The sequence below is a fragment of the Equus quagga genome, unplaced genomic scaffold, assembly GCF_021613505.1.
Source record: "Equus quagga isolate Etosha38 unplaced genomic scaffold, UCLA_HA_Equagga_1.0 HiC_scaffold_4554_RagTag, whole genome shotgun sequence".
Classification (NCBI taxonomy): Eukaryota; Metazoa; Chordata; class Mammalia; order Perissodactyla; family Equidae; genus Equus; species Equus quagga.
Genome location: NW_025793825.1, coordinates 16,576 through 35,359, shown reverse-complemented (window position 1 = coordinate 35,359; position 18,784 = coordinate 16,576). Strand labels below are relative to the sequence as shown.

Below are 18,784 nucleotides of genomic sequence, written 5' to 3'. Positions count from 1 at the left end.
TGATTCAACAGCTGGAAACGCTGGAGGAGATGAGGGGCGCTTCTCTCTCAGACTGCCAGGGTCATGTCGTGTCCTCTTGCATTCCACACCAAAAGCTGCTCCCCCTCCCAGATGCTCACGAGCAAACCCCTGATCTGCCCAGGGGAGCTGTCAGTGCAGACACCAAGAACCTACTTTATCCTGTTCTGAGAACTGTGATAGATGCAAAGGGCTACCCTACATAAAAGTAATGACATAAAATGGGCAGTTTTATTCACATTTTTGCCTTTGCTTTTGAAAGGGAAGACAGTTTGAGGCCAGAGTCATAGGAGGAAGAGAAAGCAGACAAACCATACCTCCACGAGGGCGAACTTCTCCTCGCTGGTGTAGTTGTAGCGGGTGGCGCGCTCATACTCCTCAGCGTTGTCAGGGCAGTCCTTGTTGGAGTACTTGTCCGTCGGGTGCACAAGTTTCCATGAATACTGGTGTGGTCAGAAAGGAGGAAGACATTCACACTGAACGAACAATGCTTAACTGCTTGTCTCACTCACATGACCTTCACCAAAGCTACCGAAAGGTCAGCCTTGTAGTATTTGCAGAGTCTGAAAGTCACACTCACTCACACACACACACTACGCATGCGTGCACACACCACGCAGACACACACAGAGTCCATCTCCCTAAGAGTGCAAAACATTCTGGCCATGCGACTTCGGGTTTAAGAAACAGACCAGAGGTTTAAGAAATACATCAGACAAAACGGCCTGGATATTTTAACTCTCTAACACTCTAGGCATTTCATCACCGTTTAAAAAGAGAATTAGCTATTCAAATGATCATGTACTCATCCAATATAATTTTGGTCTGATCAAAATAAACAACAAAAGAGAAAACTCTCTATGACTTATAGGTATCCAAATCTTTACATGGCATCAGAAACCATTTTACTAATACTAAACAAAAAAAGTGATGGCTAGAACCCCACAGAGAAAATATTGTTTAAATAAAAGAGAATTAAAAATCATCATAACAGTACTTAAATTTAATTCTATAAAACGTTTTAAAAGATGAGGCCCTTTATTTGTAACATACATACATGCAATGTATGTTGAGTCATCTTAGAAACATTTAAATTGATATATATTCTTATTTCTAAGGCCAAAGCTAAAAAGCCAATGTTTTCTTGATCCAAAGACCAAAGTTAATGCAGAACAAATATCATTTAGTCAATTTCTTGGAGCTTGGGAACAAAAGCAATTCTAACCAGCTGGAGGTTGATGTTCTTTTAATTCCCTGCATTTCCAAATAAAAGCAAGCACAGAATGCCTACCACTTCCATCACATGGGCGCTCCACTGAGACAGCAACTGCAGGCCCTGCAGTGCCAAGTCGAAGAGCTTCCGGTACTCAGCATCTGTCTTCTGAGCCTCCTGGCGGCCAGACCCTGTGACAACCTAGAGCACAACAGAAGTATCAGGAAGACACCCCATATGCAGAAAAACCACCTATGCATTTACCCCGTGACCCACCAAACCCACTCTAGGAACCTACTCTAAAGGTACATTCTAAAATATGAAATGATGTGGGCCCACAAGCCTTCCCTGTAGCAACAGGCTGGCGTCCACAGAGCCCCCAATGATGAATGCTCTGTAGCTCTCAAAGCAAAGAGAAAAGATGCTGTAGACTGTGCTGGATGAACCTCCAAGGCATGGTGTTCAGAGAGGCCTGTGCACAGTATGTTTCCACTTGCCAAATAAAGGAAAACGTGCACATCCTGTGTATTTGCTTATATCAAATAGAACAGATTTAAGTATAGTGACCTACAGGGCAGGGAGGCACAGGGTGGAGGGGAAGCCAGCTTCTCTGAGCATGCCTCCTTTGAGACATCTGACTTGGGAACCACATAAACGGTATATACTACGACATAACATTAAATTAGGGGGGGAAGGGATCCCTGAAACTCAAAAGCAAAATGAAACAATGAACTGAACTGTGTAATAAGTTGGCATCATGGCCGCACAGTGGGGCCATATAGCATAAGTGTCTGATAATTGCCTTTTTTTGATTATAATGTAAGTGCCTGACATTAACCTTTTGATTGCCAAGGGATCCATTTCAAAGACATCCATCTCAAATAAACACACTGCCAGCTACACAACTAGATAAAGAGCCAGGCTGCTCCACCCATGAAGTTCCCCTTTTAGAGAGCCCTGGGTGACCCAGGGGACTGGAAGCGCCGACAGCTAGTCTTTCTTTTTTGTAATGCAAGTGCCTCACATAAGCTTTGATTGTGTGGCATCCACTTCAAAGATGGCTCTCTCAACAGACACACTGCCAGCCACATGACCAGATAAAGAGCGAGGCCATCTGCCTGCCTAAGGCTCCTTTGCTTTAGAGATCTTAGTTGGTTTCCATAAGTGACCATTTGGGCCACTTGTTTTTTCTCTTCCCACGCTTTACATTCCCACTCTTACGTTTTAAATTCACCAATAAAGAGTGAGCCCATGAAACACTACGCCCCTACCCTCAACTCCAATAAAATCAGAACCCCAGGCCCACATGCATGCTCTCTTTCTACCCTCAGGCTGCCACAAGTAGCACAGTTCCAAGAGAGTGTCTCAGCATCACTATCAATAGGCTGAGACCAACACAAAACAAACACTTCAAGCAACTTTGAAAGACAGTGAATGAACAACCCAGAGGGAGAAATCTAAGGACAAAATCCACCGCAAAATAAATCTTAAACAATTTTTGGTAATTGTATTGTTATTATAATATAACATAAAGTTATATATTACGATATAAAACTATGTTGTTTCTAGTAATTATATGATTATTAGCAGTGCCAGTATTGCTATTTTAAAATTGCTGAGTGTATCTTGAGACATCAAGTCAAAATTTGCAGGAGTCATTAAGAACCAGTATGGGAAAAAAAGAAAAAGAAAAAAACTGAAGTAGATTGACTTCAACACAGTACTAAAAAAATCCTTGATTTGTTACCTTAGATGATGCTAGGGAATCAATTATTTTAACAATTGATACGTAAAGCAAAGGAATCCAGCTGTGACCTTGTCTCTTCTGCAGGAGGGATCCCACAGAGTAAGGCACAGCTGGTATGAGGGCTGAGGAGGAGGGCAGAACTAGAGTATCACCCTTACAGGTGCACGCAGCTAGGCAGCAGACAACGCTGCCCGCATCACAGAGTCAGCCAGACATTCCAGCGGTTTGCGGCATGGCCGACGAAGGGCCGAGTGGGCTGAGAGAAGGGAAGCTGAGTCTGATCAGGTCTCCAGATCTAACTACCAATGTATAGGAAACACGGGACAGAAGTCATGGCAAATGATACCCCAGAGAGTGAGAGAGATGGAGGGGGACACATCTCCAAGGAGACACATCAACAAACTGCAGTGTCTGGAACTTAATTTGGATCCTGAGGCAAACAAATTTGGAAAAATAGTGTGTGTGTATGTATATACATATGCTTGTATACACAGTGGAATATTATTCAACCATAAAAAAGAAGGAAATCCTGGGCCAGCCCAGTGGCACAGCGGTTTAGTTTGCACGTTCTGTTTCAGTGGCGTGGGGTTTACAGGTTCGGATCCCGGGTGCGGACCTACGCACCACTCGGCAAGCCATGCTGTGGCAGGCGTCCCACATATAAAGTAGAGGAAGATGGGCATGGATATAGCTCAGAGCCAATCTTCCTCAGCAAAAAGAGGAAGACTGGTGGCAGATGTTAGCTCAGGACCAATCTTCCTCAAACGAAAAAAAGAAGGCAATCCTGCCATTTGCAACAACATGGATGAACACTGAGGGTATTGTACTAAGTGAAGTAAGTCAGACAGAGAAAGGCAAATATTGTACAGTCTCACTAATACGTGGAATCTAAAAAGTGTGGTAGTTTTAGCTCTTACAATTATTTTATGATCAATTTTGAGTTGCATTTTTTGTATGGTATGAGGAAAGGGTCCAACTTCATTCTTTTCTATGTGGATTCCCAGTTTCCCCAGCATTATTTGTTCCCCACTGAGTATACCCTCATCAAAAACCAACTGACTCTACAACCCTGGGTTCATTGCATCATTATTCACAATAGCCAACACACGAAACAACCTAAGTTGCTGGCGGCCTAGTGCTTAAGTTCAGTGCTCTCCACTTCAGTGGCCCAGGTTTGGTTCCCGGGCTTGGACCTATATTTTTCTGTTACTCGCCATGCTGTGCTGACAGCCCACATACTAAAAATTAGAGGAAGATCGGCACGGATGTTAGCTCAGGGCAACTCTTCCTCAGCAAATAAATAAACAAACAAACTGAGTAAAGCATTCAAAGGTCGATCTCTTTCTTCTTGTTAAAATCATCATCTTATCCTGAAGGTACTACACTCAACAGCAAAAGGAAGATGACAGGAACCATGCATGCTGTTAGATGCTCTTATTTGGAGTAAAAATCAGCTCTACGTGTTGTTTGAGAGCTTCCCATGAACTCGGTTTACAACTACATCATGAAGTCTCAAGGGGCTGCTCCCCATCTCTACCCTAAGGGCTGTGCTGGCCGCTGGAGAAGGGGTGAAGTAAGGCCTCCTCACTAGGGAGTCGGCCACCTACCAGGGGTCTGCTGGAGGCAGCACATGCCCTAAGACATCTGGGCTGTCTTTCAGTCATTCTAGTTGTATGACGACTAGCATTTGGTGGGTGGGGGCAGGGGTGCTCATCATCCTGCAATGGGTGGGGCCAACGCACAGAGCTGTTCCCCACAAATGTTAATGGTCCCCCTGAGAACCCTGAGGTACCACAGTCTCACAAACCAGACCTGTGTCTGTGGCCCCAAGTCCCCGGGTTCCTCTTGACTATTTGCAGAACCCACACCACTGACCACTGCTTTGACCTTGCTGCCTCGTCTGCTAAGATATGAGAAGTGCCATTCCCAATGCTCCTCCACACTCACACACCCCTCCGGCACACCCCACATACTGGCAGGGCTGGCTTGGAGTCACACTTGACAGGTGGGGATAACATGATCAGCCCAAACAAGGACACAGGAAACCCAGCTGCAAAGCCGAAAGGAATTAACAAGGCCTGAAGCCGAGGAGATAGCGCTTCCTCCTACACCCAACTCCAGGCCCTCCCCTGGGCACCAGGACGTCCTCCCACCGACCCAGCAGCTCCTACACGCCTCTGCCTTCAGGACTTCCTGCCTCTAGGCACGAAACGGCCACAAGCCATAATCACTCCTTTCCTGAGGCCCTACCCTCTCTCTTCTAGCAGCTTGGAAACAAGACTAGACTAGGAAACAGACTTAATTCATGGTCTTTCCTCAGTCCTTTCTTTTGGGACCTCTATTACATTTTTCTGAAAAAAGATCTACAGGTGAACAGATAAAAACGATGCTGACTGCACTGCCATCCATTATAACGAGTGCTTTTTAAGTATTCGTACTCAACTATGCTTCTCAAAGCAATTAACGTCAGTTTTTGGTTGCAGAGAACACAGATGACATTCTAGGGCCATCTGTCCTCAGGTGTCAGTGCGGGCGGGCGCAGAAGGCCCACTCACCTCACTGTTGCTATAGCGTGCCAGCTCTGAGATGAAGCGCATGTGGTCCTCCCGGATCTGGATCATCTGCTCACAGATGCTGTACTGCGGGCTGCTACTGGAAGATGTGCACGTCCATCTGCAGTGAAGGGGAAACGTGTGTCACCTGAGGGCACTTGCACAAGGCTTATGCAGCACAACGCTGGGTGCCCAAGGACACATGCATAGCGTGGGAGAGGAGCTGAAGGCTAGGAAAGAATATGGAATTCTCAGCAAGGAAACAGAGCTGGCCCAGCCCCCTCTCCCTGTGTCAGGGTCACTGCCCTACCTTCTCATATCTGTGTTTTGGAAAAGGAATTGTAATTTCTCTATAATCAATAAACCATTTTCTAGAACGCTGAGAGACACTGCTGGATCTACGACAATGCATCACCCTTGCGAGGATCTCTTGACGTATTATTGCAGAGTTGCCAGGAACTATTTCTTTATTACTCATGTGGGAAAATAGAAGCTATAGTACAGAAACAAATCAGCCAAAGACTCAGGAGCAAAACTTCTCCTTACGGGGAGAGTTGAAAACTGACATCACCTGGAAGTTAGACACTGTCACCATAACTACCTATGTGCACAACACACCATTTCAGCAGCAAACAGACACAATTTAGTGGGAAAGAAGTTTATTAAGAACTGAAACTGCTGGTGCTCTTGGGCAGAAAGCATGGATCTTAGGACTTAGACGGCTGCCCCCTCACATGTAGCACCAGTACTCTGTGTTTTTAACAAGCTGGTCTCCTTTTTGTGAAGGGATGGAATACAAGTTACCACTTTTTGAGATGGTCAGTGCACTGTCTCAAGTAGTACCTCTTTCTCTTTGATTCCACTACAGGATGACGGGATGATTATGTCGGCATTATCCCAGGCAGCTCCTCAAGTCTGCAATGAGCGTGCAAGGCACAGGCTCTGCACTGGGATCCATTCTCAATACACTTGCCTCCCCTGCAGACCCCCAACAGCATATCCACCTCAGGCAAGGCACTGGAGCCCAGAGCCTGATTGCTGGCATTGGCACACTCTGCATCTGCCCTTTCTGGGGCCAGATGCTGGTGTGGGGCCCGTGGGCCAGGCTCCCAAAGCTGATTGCTATATGCTCAGGCACCTCCCAAGGAAGCTGTGAAACATGGGCATTATTACCAATTAAATGCTATAAACTTAGAATAAATCATATTAAAAACAGACAATAAGTGCACAAACTCATGGTTTCCTGATTCTCTTACCGACTTTCCATTACTTATGATCTAGAGCTAATCCCTATCTGTTAGGGCAGAAGCATCGTGTAATGAATGTCACGCTGTCAGCCTGAACTCAGTCACAGCCGGACATTCATACCATGGACATCAGCTCATGTTCCAAATCAGAGTTTGAGGTGGTACTGAAGCACAAAGAAGTTTCAGCTTAATGAACTTAACAGAGGAGAGTGAGAAGTCATCTAAGAGTGGATCACATAGCAGATTTAATGGCAAATATATTTGGAAATAAACTAGCACAGAGGTTGGCAAACTACAGCACAGGTCAAATGCGGTCAGCTATTGTATGGGTCTAGGGCCGTACAAATGGTTTTTACATTTTTAAAAACTTGCTTAATAAGACAAAAAAGAAAAGAAAAAACAAACGAGAATATGAGACAGAGACCACATGTGGCCCCTGAAGCCTAACGTGTTTACTATTTGGCCTTTAAAGAAAAAGACTGCCAGCCTCAGAGTGAACAGATTGAGATGCAACTGGTTTTTCAAAATCATGGTTGAACTTCGGCCAGTTTGGCTATGGGTGCATGCATTTGACAAAAGTCAGCAAAAGCATCCTATGAGACTCACCCGCCTATGTGGAATCTACAATAATACCTTAACTGTGAGCTACAGATCCTATACGGCAGGGTTGGCCACCTTTCTCTATATAAGACCAGAAAGTAAATACTCTAGGATTTGTGGGCTACACTGTCTCTGTCACATCTGTCACATAGTCACATTGTCTTATTTTAAAAACAACCCTTTTAAAATGTAAAGATCGTTCTCAGCAACAAAGACTTTCCAAAAACAGGCCTGGGCTGGATTTGGTCGGCAGGTTACAGGCTTGTACCCTCTGTAAGATACACGCAAACATCCCACCCACAAACAGGGCTGCTTGTTCAGAAGTGACCAGCAGACCACAAGGCCCAGAGCATTTGTTAACAAGTCTACATTCTCAACCAGCACTATCCAAAAGAATTCTCTGGGATGATGGAAAAGTTCTGTATCTGTGCTCACCAATACAGTAGCCACAAACTATTAAATATTTGAATGGCTAGTCCACTAAGAAAATAAATTGCATTTTTTAATGAATTTAAAGGTAAACAGCCACACGTGGCAAGGGCTACCACATTAGGCATTCAGTTCCAGAGAGTTGAGAATGGCAAAGGTGTTATCTCAGATAAATGACTAGAGTTATTAAATGACAGTGAGGCCACAGCAGAATGCTCTAATGGGCAGCTCGTCCTACCGAGATTTATTTTCCTCATAGTGCGTGCTGGTCTTGATGTATCTTGCCAGTTCTATTTGCATGTCCCCAAACAGTGGAACCACCTGGAGCTGCTGTATTCAAAGAACAAAAAAAACAGGGTCATTATGTATGTTTAGTCACCAAATACATAAACACAAGAAGAACGAGTAATAGTAATAATTACTATGCATTGAACGCTATTTCTGCAAATCATTTACTGCAAAAAAGTTGTAAATAACTTCTACATGCACTTTCGGAACAAAATACAAATTAAGAACCAACATTCATAAAACCAATTCAAATATTAAAATTAACCTACCTTTTGCTAGATCTATAGTTACAAAAAAATCAACTGCATTTCTATATGCAAGCAACAATTAGAAAATGAGGGGCCGGCCTGGTGGCACAGCGGTTAAGTGCGCACGTTCTGCTTCGGAGGCCTGGGTTTCACCAGTTCAGATCCCGGGTGCGGACACGGCACCGCTTGGAATGCCATGCTGTGGTAGGCGTCCCACATATAAAGTAAGGAAGATGGGCATAGATGTTAGCTCAGGGCCAGTCTTCCTCAGCAAAAAGAGGAGGATTGGCAGCAGTTAGCTCAGGGCTAATCTTCCACAACAAAAAAAAAAAAGAAAGAAAGAAAGAAAATTTAAAGAGGAACAACTTCCAATAGCATCAAAAAAGTATGTATGAATACATGAACAAAATATGTACAAGACTTCTAAGCAAAAATACCACCAAAAATTCTAGAGAAAATTTAAAATTCTAAGTGAATGAAGAAATATATCAGGTTCATGTATTGGAAGACTTGGTATTTTTTAAATGTCGATTCTCACTAAGTTGATCTATAGATTCAATGGAATTCCAAACAATATTCCAAGAGGAAAACCAGGCTATCAGTAGTGTGTGCCTGTGTGCTTGTGAAAATCAGCAAGCCAATTCTAAGATGTAGGTCGAAAGGTGAAGGGATGATACTCAAGGCAATCTTAAAGAACATAACTTGACGACTTCTTGATATGCAGACCTATTCCTTTGGAAAACTAAGACAGTGTGGCCCTGGAGCACAGATGGAAACCAGTGGAGAAAGACAGAGAAGCTAAGACAGTCACACACATGCAGACACCTGCTTTATGACCCAAGTAACACGGCAGGGCAACGGGAGAAAAGATAGTCTTTGCAATAAATGGACAGGGTCAATTGGATATGTATAACGGGGAGGAAAAAATCCAAGAATGTCAACCCGCTACCTCACAGCACGCACAGAGGAAACTTTCAAGGGGATTACAGATCTAGATGGAAAAGGAAATGGTGACACTTCTAGGAGGTAACACAGAAGAAAATTCTCATGAGCCTGCTGTATACAAAGATTTCCTAAAGTGGACATTAAAGATCGATATATTGGACTACATTAAATATTGAACAGAAGTTTACCAAATGACACCTTTAAGAAAGTGAAAAGGAGAGCCACATAGGGGAGAAGGCATGTATTTTAGAACACATGTATCCAACAAAGGACATGGACTCAGAATACACAGACTACAAATCAACAGGGAAAAAAGAACTAGAGACTTGAAGTGACACTTCACCAGAGAGAACACACAAAAGGCTAACAGCATGAAAAGTCACCAAGGAAACAGCGACTAAACTGCAGGACATGCTACTGAGGAAATCATAAGGATGGACATACCCTTCAGGATGCCCCTTCCCCTCAAAAAGTGACAGTGCCAAGTGTTGCCGAGGATGTGGAACAATGGGAATGCTCGTTCATTGTTGGAAGGAACACAAATCTGCACAACCATGTGGGAGAATCGTCAGGCTGGATTTACTACCAGGACCCGCAACCACCACCCCCCACCTGGTATATTCCAACAGAAACGAGCACAGACGTGCACTAAGTCAGAGCAGCCAAAACCCAGAAACAATCTCACCTCCATCACAACAAAATGGATAAATAAACTGCAGTCTAATCACAAGAATTGCTCCACCACAAAAAAAACCTAAGGACTGGAGCTGCAGGCTCCCACAGGGATGACTCTAACAAACAGAGTGAGTGAAAGTGGCCAGATGCACGAGAGAGAACATGGGTTGATCCCCTTTCTACAAGGTTCAAACCCAGGCAACACTGGTGCACAGCAGGAGGCAGAGAAGCCGCCTCTGTAGACAGGAGTGTGAGCGCTGCCAGTCAGCATGCCCCATTTCCTGATATGTGTCATGGTTATAGGGGTTCATCTCCCAAATTTCAAGTGGTATACACTTCAATAAAAACGTTTATCTAAAAGAAGGCAACTTACCTTGAAGTACTTGTCCATCTTGGATAAGTTTATCCTTTTCTTGGCATCTAGTTTATAGATGTTGCTGACACTCCCATCTATCAAGTACAGACCAAACCCCATGACCTGAAAATCACATAAAACTCAGACCTGCAAGTTTAATTGCCTCTAAGCACTTATACTGCTACAGTTTATTTCGAAATGACAATTCACTCTTCTTTCAAAAAGCGTTTTTAAAAGCTCCTTGGAAATAAATAGCTATCCCTTCTTGAGAAGCTATTCTTTTACATGCGTCATTCCTTGCAGCTATTTCAGCGTCCTCCCCAGGCACACACATCAGCTCCACCTCTCATCAAGCACAATGCAGTACAAAATACGGATTTCCATGAGCACCCATAGCCAGGGGCCCCTGCACCAGACAGCACCGACAGAACATTTCAGCCGTCACAGTGTGCTATCCAGTGGGCTCTCCAGTGTGATGAGGTCTTGGGGTTGGGCCCGCTCTTGCAGGGAGGGCTTTGGGCGGCCGGACATGCAGCACAGGGTCTCCAGGGCTTCCCTCCACAAACGTGGAGGGCAGAGCAAAGGGAATGGCGGAACCACCTTCTCCTGGCCCCACGAGGAATGTCACTGAAAACCTCCTCATCTTGAAATAGAATAATAACGAACAATATGGTGAATGGCTGTTTCTGGAACAACAGGTCTACTTTAATCATGGTGACACAGTATATTTAATTCCTCGGAATCACATCCTTGATAGGTGGAATAAGGTATAACGTGTACTACAGAAGCTTAATGCTGGGAGAAACCCTGGACCCAGGACCTCCTCACCCACAAGCACCTTTTCTGGGGGTGGGCATGTGATCCACCTGGCACCGGGGTCAAGCCCAGGACATACTCACAGGAATGTGTCAAGAGCCTGTAGTGCAACTATAGGCTGTGTGCAGGGCAGAGGATGCTACACACACACACACACACACACACATACAACATACAAACACACACACACACACACACACACACACACACACACACACGGCAAGCGTCAGAATAAGAAAAGGCATGCAAAAGGATCTTAGACAAAGCACAGCCTATTAATGACAGCAGGGCCATCCCTCCCTCCAGAGTACAAGGGGCAGTCACCCCACACGGACTTTGAGAAGCATGTGTTTTTCACTGGGTGTCAAGTACATCCTGTTCTCATAGTAATCCACACACAGATTCACGATGTCAGCGAGGAGCTCTTCATAGCCAGAAATCACTTCGAGCTGTTGCTGCAGAGATTGACACACAGAGCAGGAGACCTGTGCCATGGTCTGCTCCTGGCCCCGGGTCCCCCGCCCAGCAGCCATGCACCCTGCCAGCCAGAGTGGGGAGAGCGTGAGCCTTACTTGTGTGATCTTGTTGTGGTTGGCCAGGAACATGGACAGATTCTGAGATTCCTGGATGGACTGTGGGTCCGCCATTTTCCGCAAAAACTGAGCAGCCCTTTGAAAGCAAAAAACAGAGTTACTCAACCAACATGCTTAATGATGAAAAAAGAAAAAAGCCTAGGAATTCAGGATTATTTTACTCTGCCTACAGTTATCTGTAGAAATGTGGGTCTTAACTTCAACCTCCTCTAGCTTCTCCATCTTTAACTCCAGGGCAGTCTTTTGCCGACCTGGACAGCTCATGACCCAGATGTCCAGAGCTGACAAACTTCCTCAGAGACGTGGCAGCACCACCCACAGGCCTTTCTGAAGGGCCCCTGCACACTGGCCTCTGTCCTGGGCTCCCTGTCCCCGGGTCTGAGAAAGGCCACCCCCTCTTCTGTGACTTCTAGAGCCCGGTGACGAGGATGGCAAGCACCATTCATGTTCTCTGCTGGGAACCCTCTGGGCCACCACGCCTCCACAAGTTAGGGACCATACACAGTTTTGATGCCAAAGGTCTGAGACAGAATCCTGGTCCCTCCACTAATACACAGCTCCATCTTGGACAAACCTCCTGAACTCTGCTGAGCCTCATTCATCACATCAGTAACTAACAACAGCCGCCCATCTGACCGCCCACAGAACTGACATGAGAACAGAGATGGAAAGGCGCACAGAAGGACCTGTAGACTGAGGTCTGATCGTGCTGTGAGGCACATACTGAGTCTCTGAGTTCGTCAGAGCAGTGTCAAGGTGAACGTGAGGATTCGGCACATAGCCTGCCCACATAAGGACATGTCTATGCAACCTAGAAACTTGGGGTTTTTACTGATAGAAGACTGATAACCTACTCCAATAGTCACTTCTTCCCTGCTTTCTTAGGAATAAACTCCCAATTTTCATGCGGCACCGATGTGCCTCATCTCCACATGACCGATGGCTGAGCCATGAGACATAATGAAAAGTCTTGCAAGGCACTGGAAAGTTTTTATAAAGGAGAGTGTGGGCCCTTCTATTCTTCTTCCTCCTTGTTGACTGGAATGCAGAAATGACAGCTGGAGCTTAAGCAACCATCTTGAAACATGAGACAACACATGAAGACAGCAGAGCAGCAGGACAGCTGGAGTCCTGGGTCCTGAACACTGTGGAACCCCCTCATCAGCTGCAGATCACCCAGCTCAGGACTTTTCAGGTGAGAAAGAAAGAATCGGAAATCTTGTTTAAGGCACTGTTATGTCTCTAAGTTTTTAAGAATTATATACAGTTAAACTAACATTAACTAATACAGTCACATTCCTTTTCAAAGTGTTCACTTTATTGATCTGAGTGGCTGCTGAAACTAAGGAAGGGATCAAAGATGCTGTTTTCTTTTTCTCAAGCCTCACAATAACCATATAGGTTATCTTGGCATTTACACTCAGAAGAGGATGTACTGGTAGCTACCAGCTGGGTGCAAATAAAAATTGTGTTGGAGTGGGGGTGTGTAAAGACTGGGGAGGAGTAGGGGTTACTGTCTGGGAAGGTGAACCAACAGGGGATCCCAAACAGAGGTCACAGGACGAGGCCGCTGGAAAGGAGGAAGGGGTGGCCCAGGCCCTCTCAGTGCTCAGGGGAGCCTCAGGTGGTAAAGACCCCTGTGGTTCCTGGAGGGGGGTGCCTGGGGCCCCCACAGCCTTCCACAGAGCAGCCCCATCTTTAAACTATTTTACAGACTGGGCTTTGGAATAAAAGTGCTGCTGCCGAGAAAAGAGAAAATCTTTTTGAAATGAAAAACCACTGATGCCGTCCACCAACCCCATCTCCCCGATAAAGTCAGAAAGGCTAAGAAAGCTGCTCAAAATCATAGCAAGTGATTTGTGCAGCCAGGAGCAGACGCTGCTCTCCTAGGCTGGGCTGGTTTCACCCTCCACCTCTCAGAAGACCCCATGCTCTGCAGAGAGTCACACACACTTGGAGTCTCACAAACACTGTCATCAGATGGGGACAACTGCAGAGTTTCCCACCCAAGAGGGGTAACAGGCCAACTCCAAAGATTTCCTGGGTTTGAAGATCCAGGCTTCTGCCCAGAGCTGACCCTAGGTGATGAATGGAATGCCTGTACTTACTCACTTGAATAAAGCTTAAAATGCTAGGGACCTAGCTCAACTCCCACTGCCGCCTTATCCTCAAATCTAGGTTTGGCACTGTGTCCCAAGTCGATTTTATTTTAAAGACGCAACAGTTGTATGATTTTTAGATGCAACCTAACTACAGTGTATTCAGATGCAAAGTAAACTCTTCAAATTTAATTTCATAGCCAAGATTCCTTGTCTAACGGAAGAAATAGATGTCAGCATCTCCTTCAAGCCAATCATGCCTTCAACAGTACTGAGCATATTTTCTAAGAAAGTTGATTGGAAGACAGCTGACTCTGCTCTGACCAACAGCCTTCCTTCTGCCTGCCACCAACTGCCCCTTCATGGTTTTTCAGAAGTGCACTGCTGTGCCATGCCCAGCTTTTCCAGTTCTCTTCTCCAGAAGTTCTTTACATTCAAAAAGAAAACCACCCTGGAGGAGAGCTGGTCCAGGACGTGGAAGCTCCAGCTCTGCCCACTGCTGTGACGGACATCCTACCAGTGAGTGATGAGCAGAGGGGGCGCCCTCAGGCCACAGAACCCACCTGCCCCCTTGTCAAGATGCTCACCAGGCCAAGGCCCTGCAGCGACCCCAGCACTCTGAGAGCAGGGACTGGTCGTTGCGCTTCTGTCTTCCCAAGGGTGCTGAGCACCCAGAGGTCCTCAACAAACACCTGGGGATGACGAGGATGCTCAGATCCCACTCTAACTTCATGAAACCATAATATACACATGTCCATGAGGACACAGCGCTGCACTGCAACGCAAACAATCTGCTGGCTACCCCCACCTCCTAAGGGTGTGTATTCAAACAGTTCGAAGACTGCTGAGCAACCACTACCAACCCATAGCGCTTATTTCAGAACACATGGGATGTGCACCAACTATGTGCAGGACAGCCAACTGATGAGGCACCATCCCACCTCCCCAGCACTATCCACGTGGCCCAAAGGCACAAGGCCAAAGCTCACCTCTTGTATGCTGAGTGGTCGTTCTTCACACTGCACTTCATGTTCTTCAGCTCATCCAGCACAGCAAACATGTTGATGAACTTGCCCAGTGTGATTAGGTAGGCCTCAGACACAAAGTCCTTCCTCCTCTCCGTGTGGCACAGGCGCCTCACCTCCCCACAGAAACGCTCAATGGCATTTCTCTGCACAAACGAAGGAAGGCAGAAAAGCCACTGTCAACGATAGGCTGACTCCATGCTCAGCTTCAAGCACAGAGTCTGGATTCACTGTTACTTGTTGATAAAATATACACCCAAATGAGTGGATGTTTGCAGCTCAGGTCAAAAGACATGTTTCTATAAAGTAATTCCCACACACCAATGACAATCACGATTTATTTTGTACTTTTCTACTTTACCAACTACTTCCCTAAAGTAAAAGAATTGTGTTGATTATTCAGCAGTCACTGAGCAAAATGCTGCAGCAGAATGTTTATAAAGAGATGTTTTAACTTTCAGAGGTGAAAAAAGTGAGGGGGAGTTTTCTTCTGGACGATATTTAAGATAAAACAAAAATTCATCTGCTAACAAGTTCTATCTTCTCCCTTTGCTAAAGGAGTCTGTAAGAAAAATTTTCTCACATGTCCAAAGCACATCTTTAAAAAGCCAGCAAGTCTCCTCCCTCTGGCCACTTTGCCTAACCAAAACGCCAGAGGAGCCAAGGCCAAGGTAGGAACCACTGGGGTGGACAGTCAGGGCGAGGATGAGAGAAAGAAACACCTGAGAAACCAGGTGAATCCCAAGTAGGACTGGCAGAAGGACAACAGTGCTCGGAAGGACAGAAAGCAGGCTTCGTGGAGGAAATGTGAATTCACTCAGAGAGAAGAAAAGTGAAATGCAAGAGAAGTATCTCTTCTGAAAGAGCCAGCGAGGTTTTAGACCATCAACACCTTAGTTCCCTTTTATCTCAGAGGCTGTGTGGTTGTTTTAATTTACATGTGCTTTGTTCTTGGGTCCATAGTGATAGATGAGATAGCGCTAGCATCCCTACTCCTCTGCATTAAACCTTGAGGATTACAGCGCTGTTTTACCTGGAAGTACATAAAATTCATCAGTTTTGTGACCTCAGGCTCGAGGACCTCCACAGTTTTCTCACAAATTTCCACTCTGTTAGGCTGCTCATTACATTTCACCTGGGGAAAAGCAAGGTAAAGAGGCTTCAACCCAGCTGGGAGTGAGAGGAAAAGGCCGCTGTTAGAGCTGGGGTCCCAGGCGACCAGTGGGTAGGGGGTGTGGTATGGGTGGGGCAGGGCTGGAAGGGATAGAGGTGTGGTGTGTTTCAGATGAAGACATGGTCTGTGGGATGAGGGAGGGGCTGGGCTGGGCTGGGCAGGCAGGAGTGGGGTGTGGCCAGCAACGTTGGGGGCACCTGTGGGATGGCCCGAGAGCAGCTCCTCCAGATGTACAGCATGACAGCATACTCTTGGCCTTCCTCCAGCATCTCATTCTGCAGGGGACATAGGGCAAATCAAAGGCACGCAGGGGAACAATCATAAACAAGAAGATGCCAAATTGCTAAAATCTAGACGCATAAACTATCCTGACTCTCCCTGAAGGAACAGACAAGCACAGGACATGCATGCCAACAGAGCTGCCGAGAAGCTAGTGATGCCACAGTGCAGTGGTGTGGCCACAATGATGGCCCAAAACACCCCTAGGTTTCTGCAGGCTGGAGAGGGGTGTCAGCGACCTGCAGGCACCTTTGCACGGGGCGGCACAGGGCATCCACCACAGCTGCTACACTGCAGCTCCACTCAACCCTAAACCACCCACTGGCAATGCATACCTGAAGGTGGGGACACAGGGGAGGGCCCAGTGCATTGTGAATGTGCACGGGGTCCTCACAGGCTCTCCACCAGGCCACACAGAGTCTCCTGGCTCCTAAGGAAGACTGAGGGAGCTCTGCTGTTCCCAGTGTGGGCAGGAAAAGCTAGAAGTGTTTCTGCAGTACTTAAAATCCAGAGAATCCTTGGGAAGAGGACTACTGTCATTTTAAAACTACCTTAGTGTCTACTCTTCTTCCACATTATTTCCTTTGATAAAAACAATACAAAGTGCAGAGATGTTCTTGAAAATGTCAACTACAGTTTGATGGTTTTACAATGCCTTAAAATATTTCTCAACCTTTCACCCAGTAACTTCTCTTCTACAAATCTAGCCAAAGAGAATAATGATGTATTTAGAAAAGTGTTCATCACGGCACTTTTTATTATAAGAAAAAAGGGAAACTAAGTAAACATGCAAAAATAGTTAAATTGTGGGCATTTACAATATGTACCAGCCATTGATTACTTTAGCACATTTTCATGACATGTGAAAATGTTCCCGAAATCATTAAAATACACAATTATAATAACACCGCAATTGACTTATGCAGTCTAAATCACATAAGTACCTGGCATGACGAGTAAAGGTATACAAGTAGGAGAGAGAATGGATTCCCTCAAAATACTGAGAAAGGTTCTCTCTGGGCCATAGGTGCTAAATTTTCAGAGAGCATGCATTGTTTTTATAATAAGAAAAACACAGGTTTTTCTAAAAGCATAAGGCATTTCATTCAGTTTCCTCTCATTTTCCTCACTACGTATCCCATCAGAATACCAAAAACACATACATTTGCCATTCAGAGTTGCTATTCCCACAAGGAAAACAAAGATGTGCGGATGGAATTACCATGCTAGAATGGACAGTCGCCTGTTCGATGTATCTTGCAATGCCAGTGACAAATGCATTTCTGTCTTCAAAGTTAGTGTTGAAATTTGGCTGAAAGGAAGAGAAAAACCATCATGTGGGGGTCGGCATGGCAGGCAGTGCACCCGCGGCGCCCAGCACACACGTGGTATAGCAGTGAGGATGGTGGGGGCTCAATACAGGGCTGCTGGTCAGGCAGAGGCAGCTCTTCTAGGAGATCCACGTTGGACAGCGCATCCTCCAGTGTCACCTGGGCCGCCATCCTGGCCTAGAACAAAACGCAAAGCTACCTGTGCTGTGAGGAAGGGCAGGGGCACCTGACAATCCTTCTGGGATGGGGAAATCAGGCCCCCACTTGCCTGACTCCTCTCCTGAGGGCACTGGGGTGGCTGAAATGGTCACAGTCAGTCCCTGGGGTCTAGCAGCTCTCCCAGGGCTCGCTGGGAGGGGAGTCACAATGTTGCCTCTTGCCGCCTCCAGGAGTGTCATGGTGCAGGATACACGGGCCACCACATATGCAGTCGCTTCATGCCACCCTTCCCACCTTGGGGCCACCGCTGTCCCTAAAGGGCTCTCTAGGAGGGTGTGACAACCCCTTCATGGGCTGGAGGAGGGAACATCCCCTCCAACACCACATCCGCCCCAAGGAGGCCGGCACAACCTCCAAGGGGCTTCCCTGAACACGGATGTTTCCCAGGCAGTACCTCCAAGCAGGGTTACATGTTAGGAATGGAGATGGAAATGGCTAGAGCCCTCCCTCCAGAAGTACAGGGGCAGCCTGCAGTGACTACTAAGGTGATGGCTGGGGGCCAAGGTGAAACAGGGAGGGGGCCGTTAGCAGAAGACTGAAAGCAGAACTCTGAGGCTCATGTACAGAAGCATAGAAACGGAGCAGGTCTCATCTAAATACAAATCTGTGCCGGCTCTGGGGAAAAGGAGTAGGCATACTCCAGCCTGCCTCCTGCTGAATGCTGCTCCAACTCTGGATGGGACACAGAGAGTAGCTCTAATCCTAGATAAGACACATCAAGCAACTCTGACCCTGGACAAGACATGAGAGGCTGCTCTGACCCCAGACAGGACATGCAGCGCAGCCCCAACCACAGACAAGACACATGGGGCACCCACGTTGTTCCGAGAAGGAAAGAACACCAGTTAGGATGGAGAAGAACACTGAATGGAAGAAGCAGTCAATCACTCCTCCCAGAACTGGGCCCCAGACTAGGCATGGGTGTGGAAGT

General features: G+C 46.3%; 1 protein-coding gene across 1 annotated transcript in view; it reads right to left on the bottom strand.

Annotated features, from left to right (window-relative positions):
* Positions 1 to 335: 335 nt before the first annotated feature.
* The window catches only part of LOC124232322 (cytoplasmic FMR1-interacting protein 1-like), a gene marked incomplete at its 3' end in the record, with an annotated part of 19,144 nt that continues 695 nt past the window's right edge, over positions 336 to 18,784 (bottom strand). Inside the window, exons 2-13 of the mRNA XM_046649278.1 lie at positions 17,689 to 17,811; positions 17,526 to 17,615; positions 16,222 to 16,299; positions 15,884 to 15,985; positions 14,815 to 14,996; positions 11,706 to 11,802; positions 11,469 to 11,597; positions 10,336 to 10,440; positions 8,045 to 8,136; positions 5,534 to 5,651; positions 1,310 to 1,432; positions 336 to 461 (exon numbers count right to left, since the gene is read on the bottom strand). Coding sequence (XP_046505234.1) covers positions 336 to 461; positions 1,310 to 1,432; positions 5,534 to 5,651; positions 8,045 to 8,136; positions 10,336 to 10,440; positions 11,469 to 11,597; positions 11,706 to 11,802; positions 14,815 to 14,996; positions 15,884 to 15,985; positions 16,222 to 16,299; positions 17,526 to 17,615; positions 17,689 to 17,805 — 1,359 coding nt within the window. The remainder of the gene's footprint in view (positions 462 to 1,309; positions 1,433 to 5,533; positions 5,652 to 8,044; positions 8,137 to 10,335; positions 10,441 to 11,468; positions 11,598 to 11,705; positions 11,803 to 14,814; positions 14,997 to 15,883; positions 15,986 to 16,221; positions 16,300 to 17,525; positions 17,616 to 17,688; positions 17,812 to 18,784) is intronic.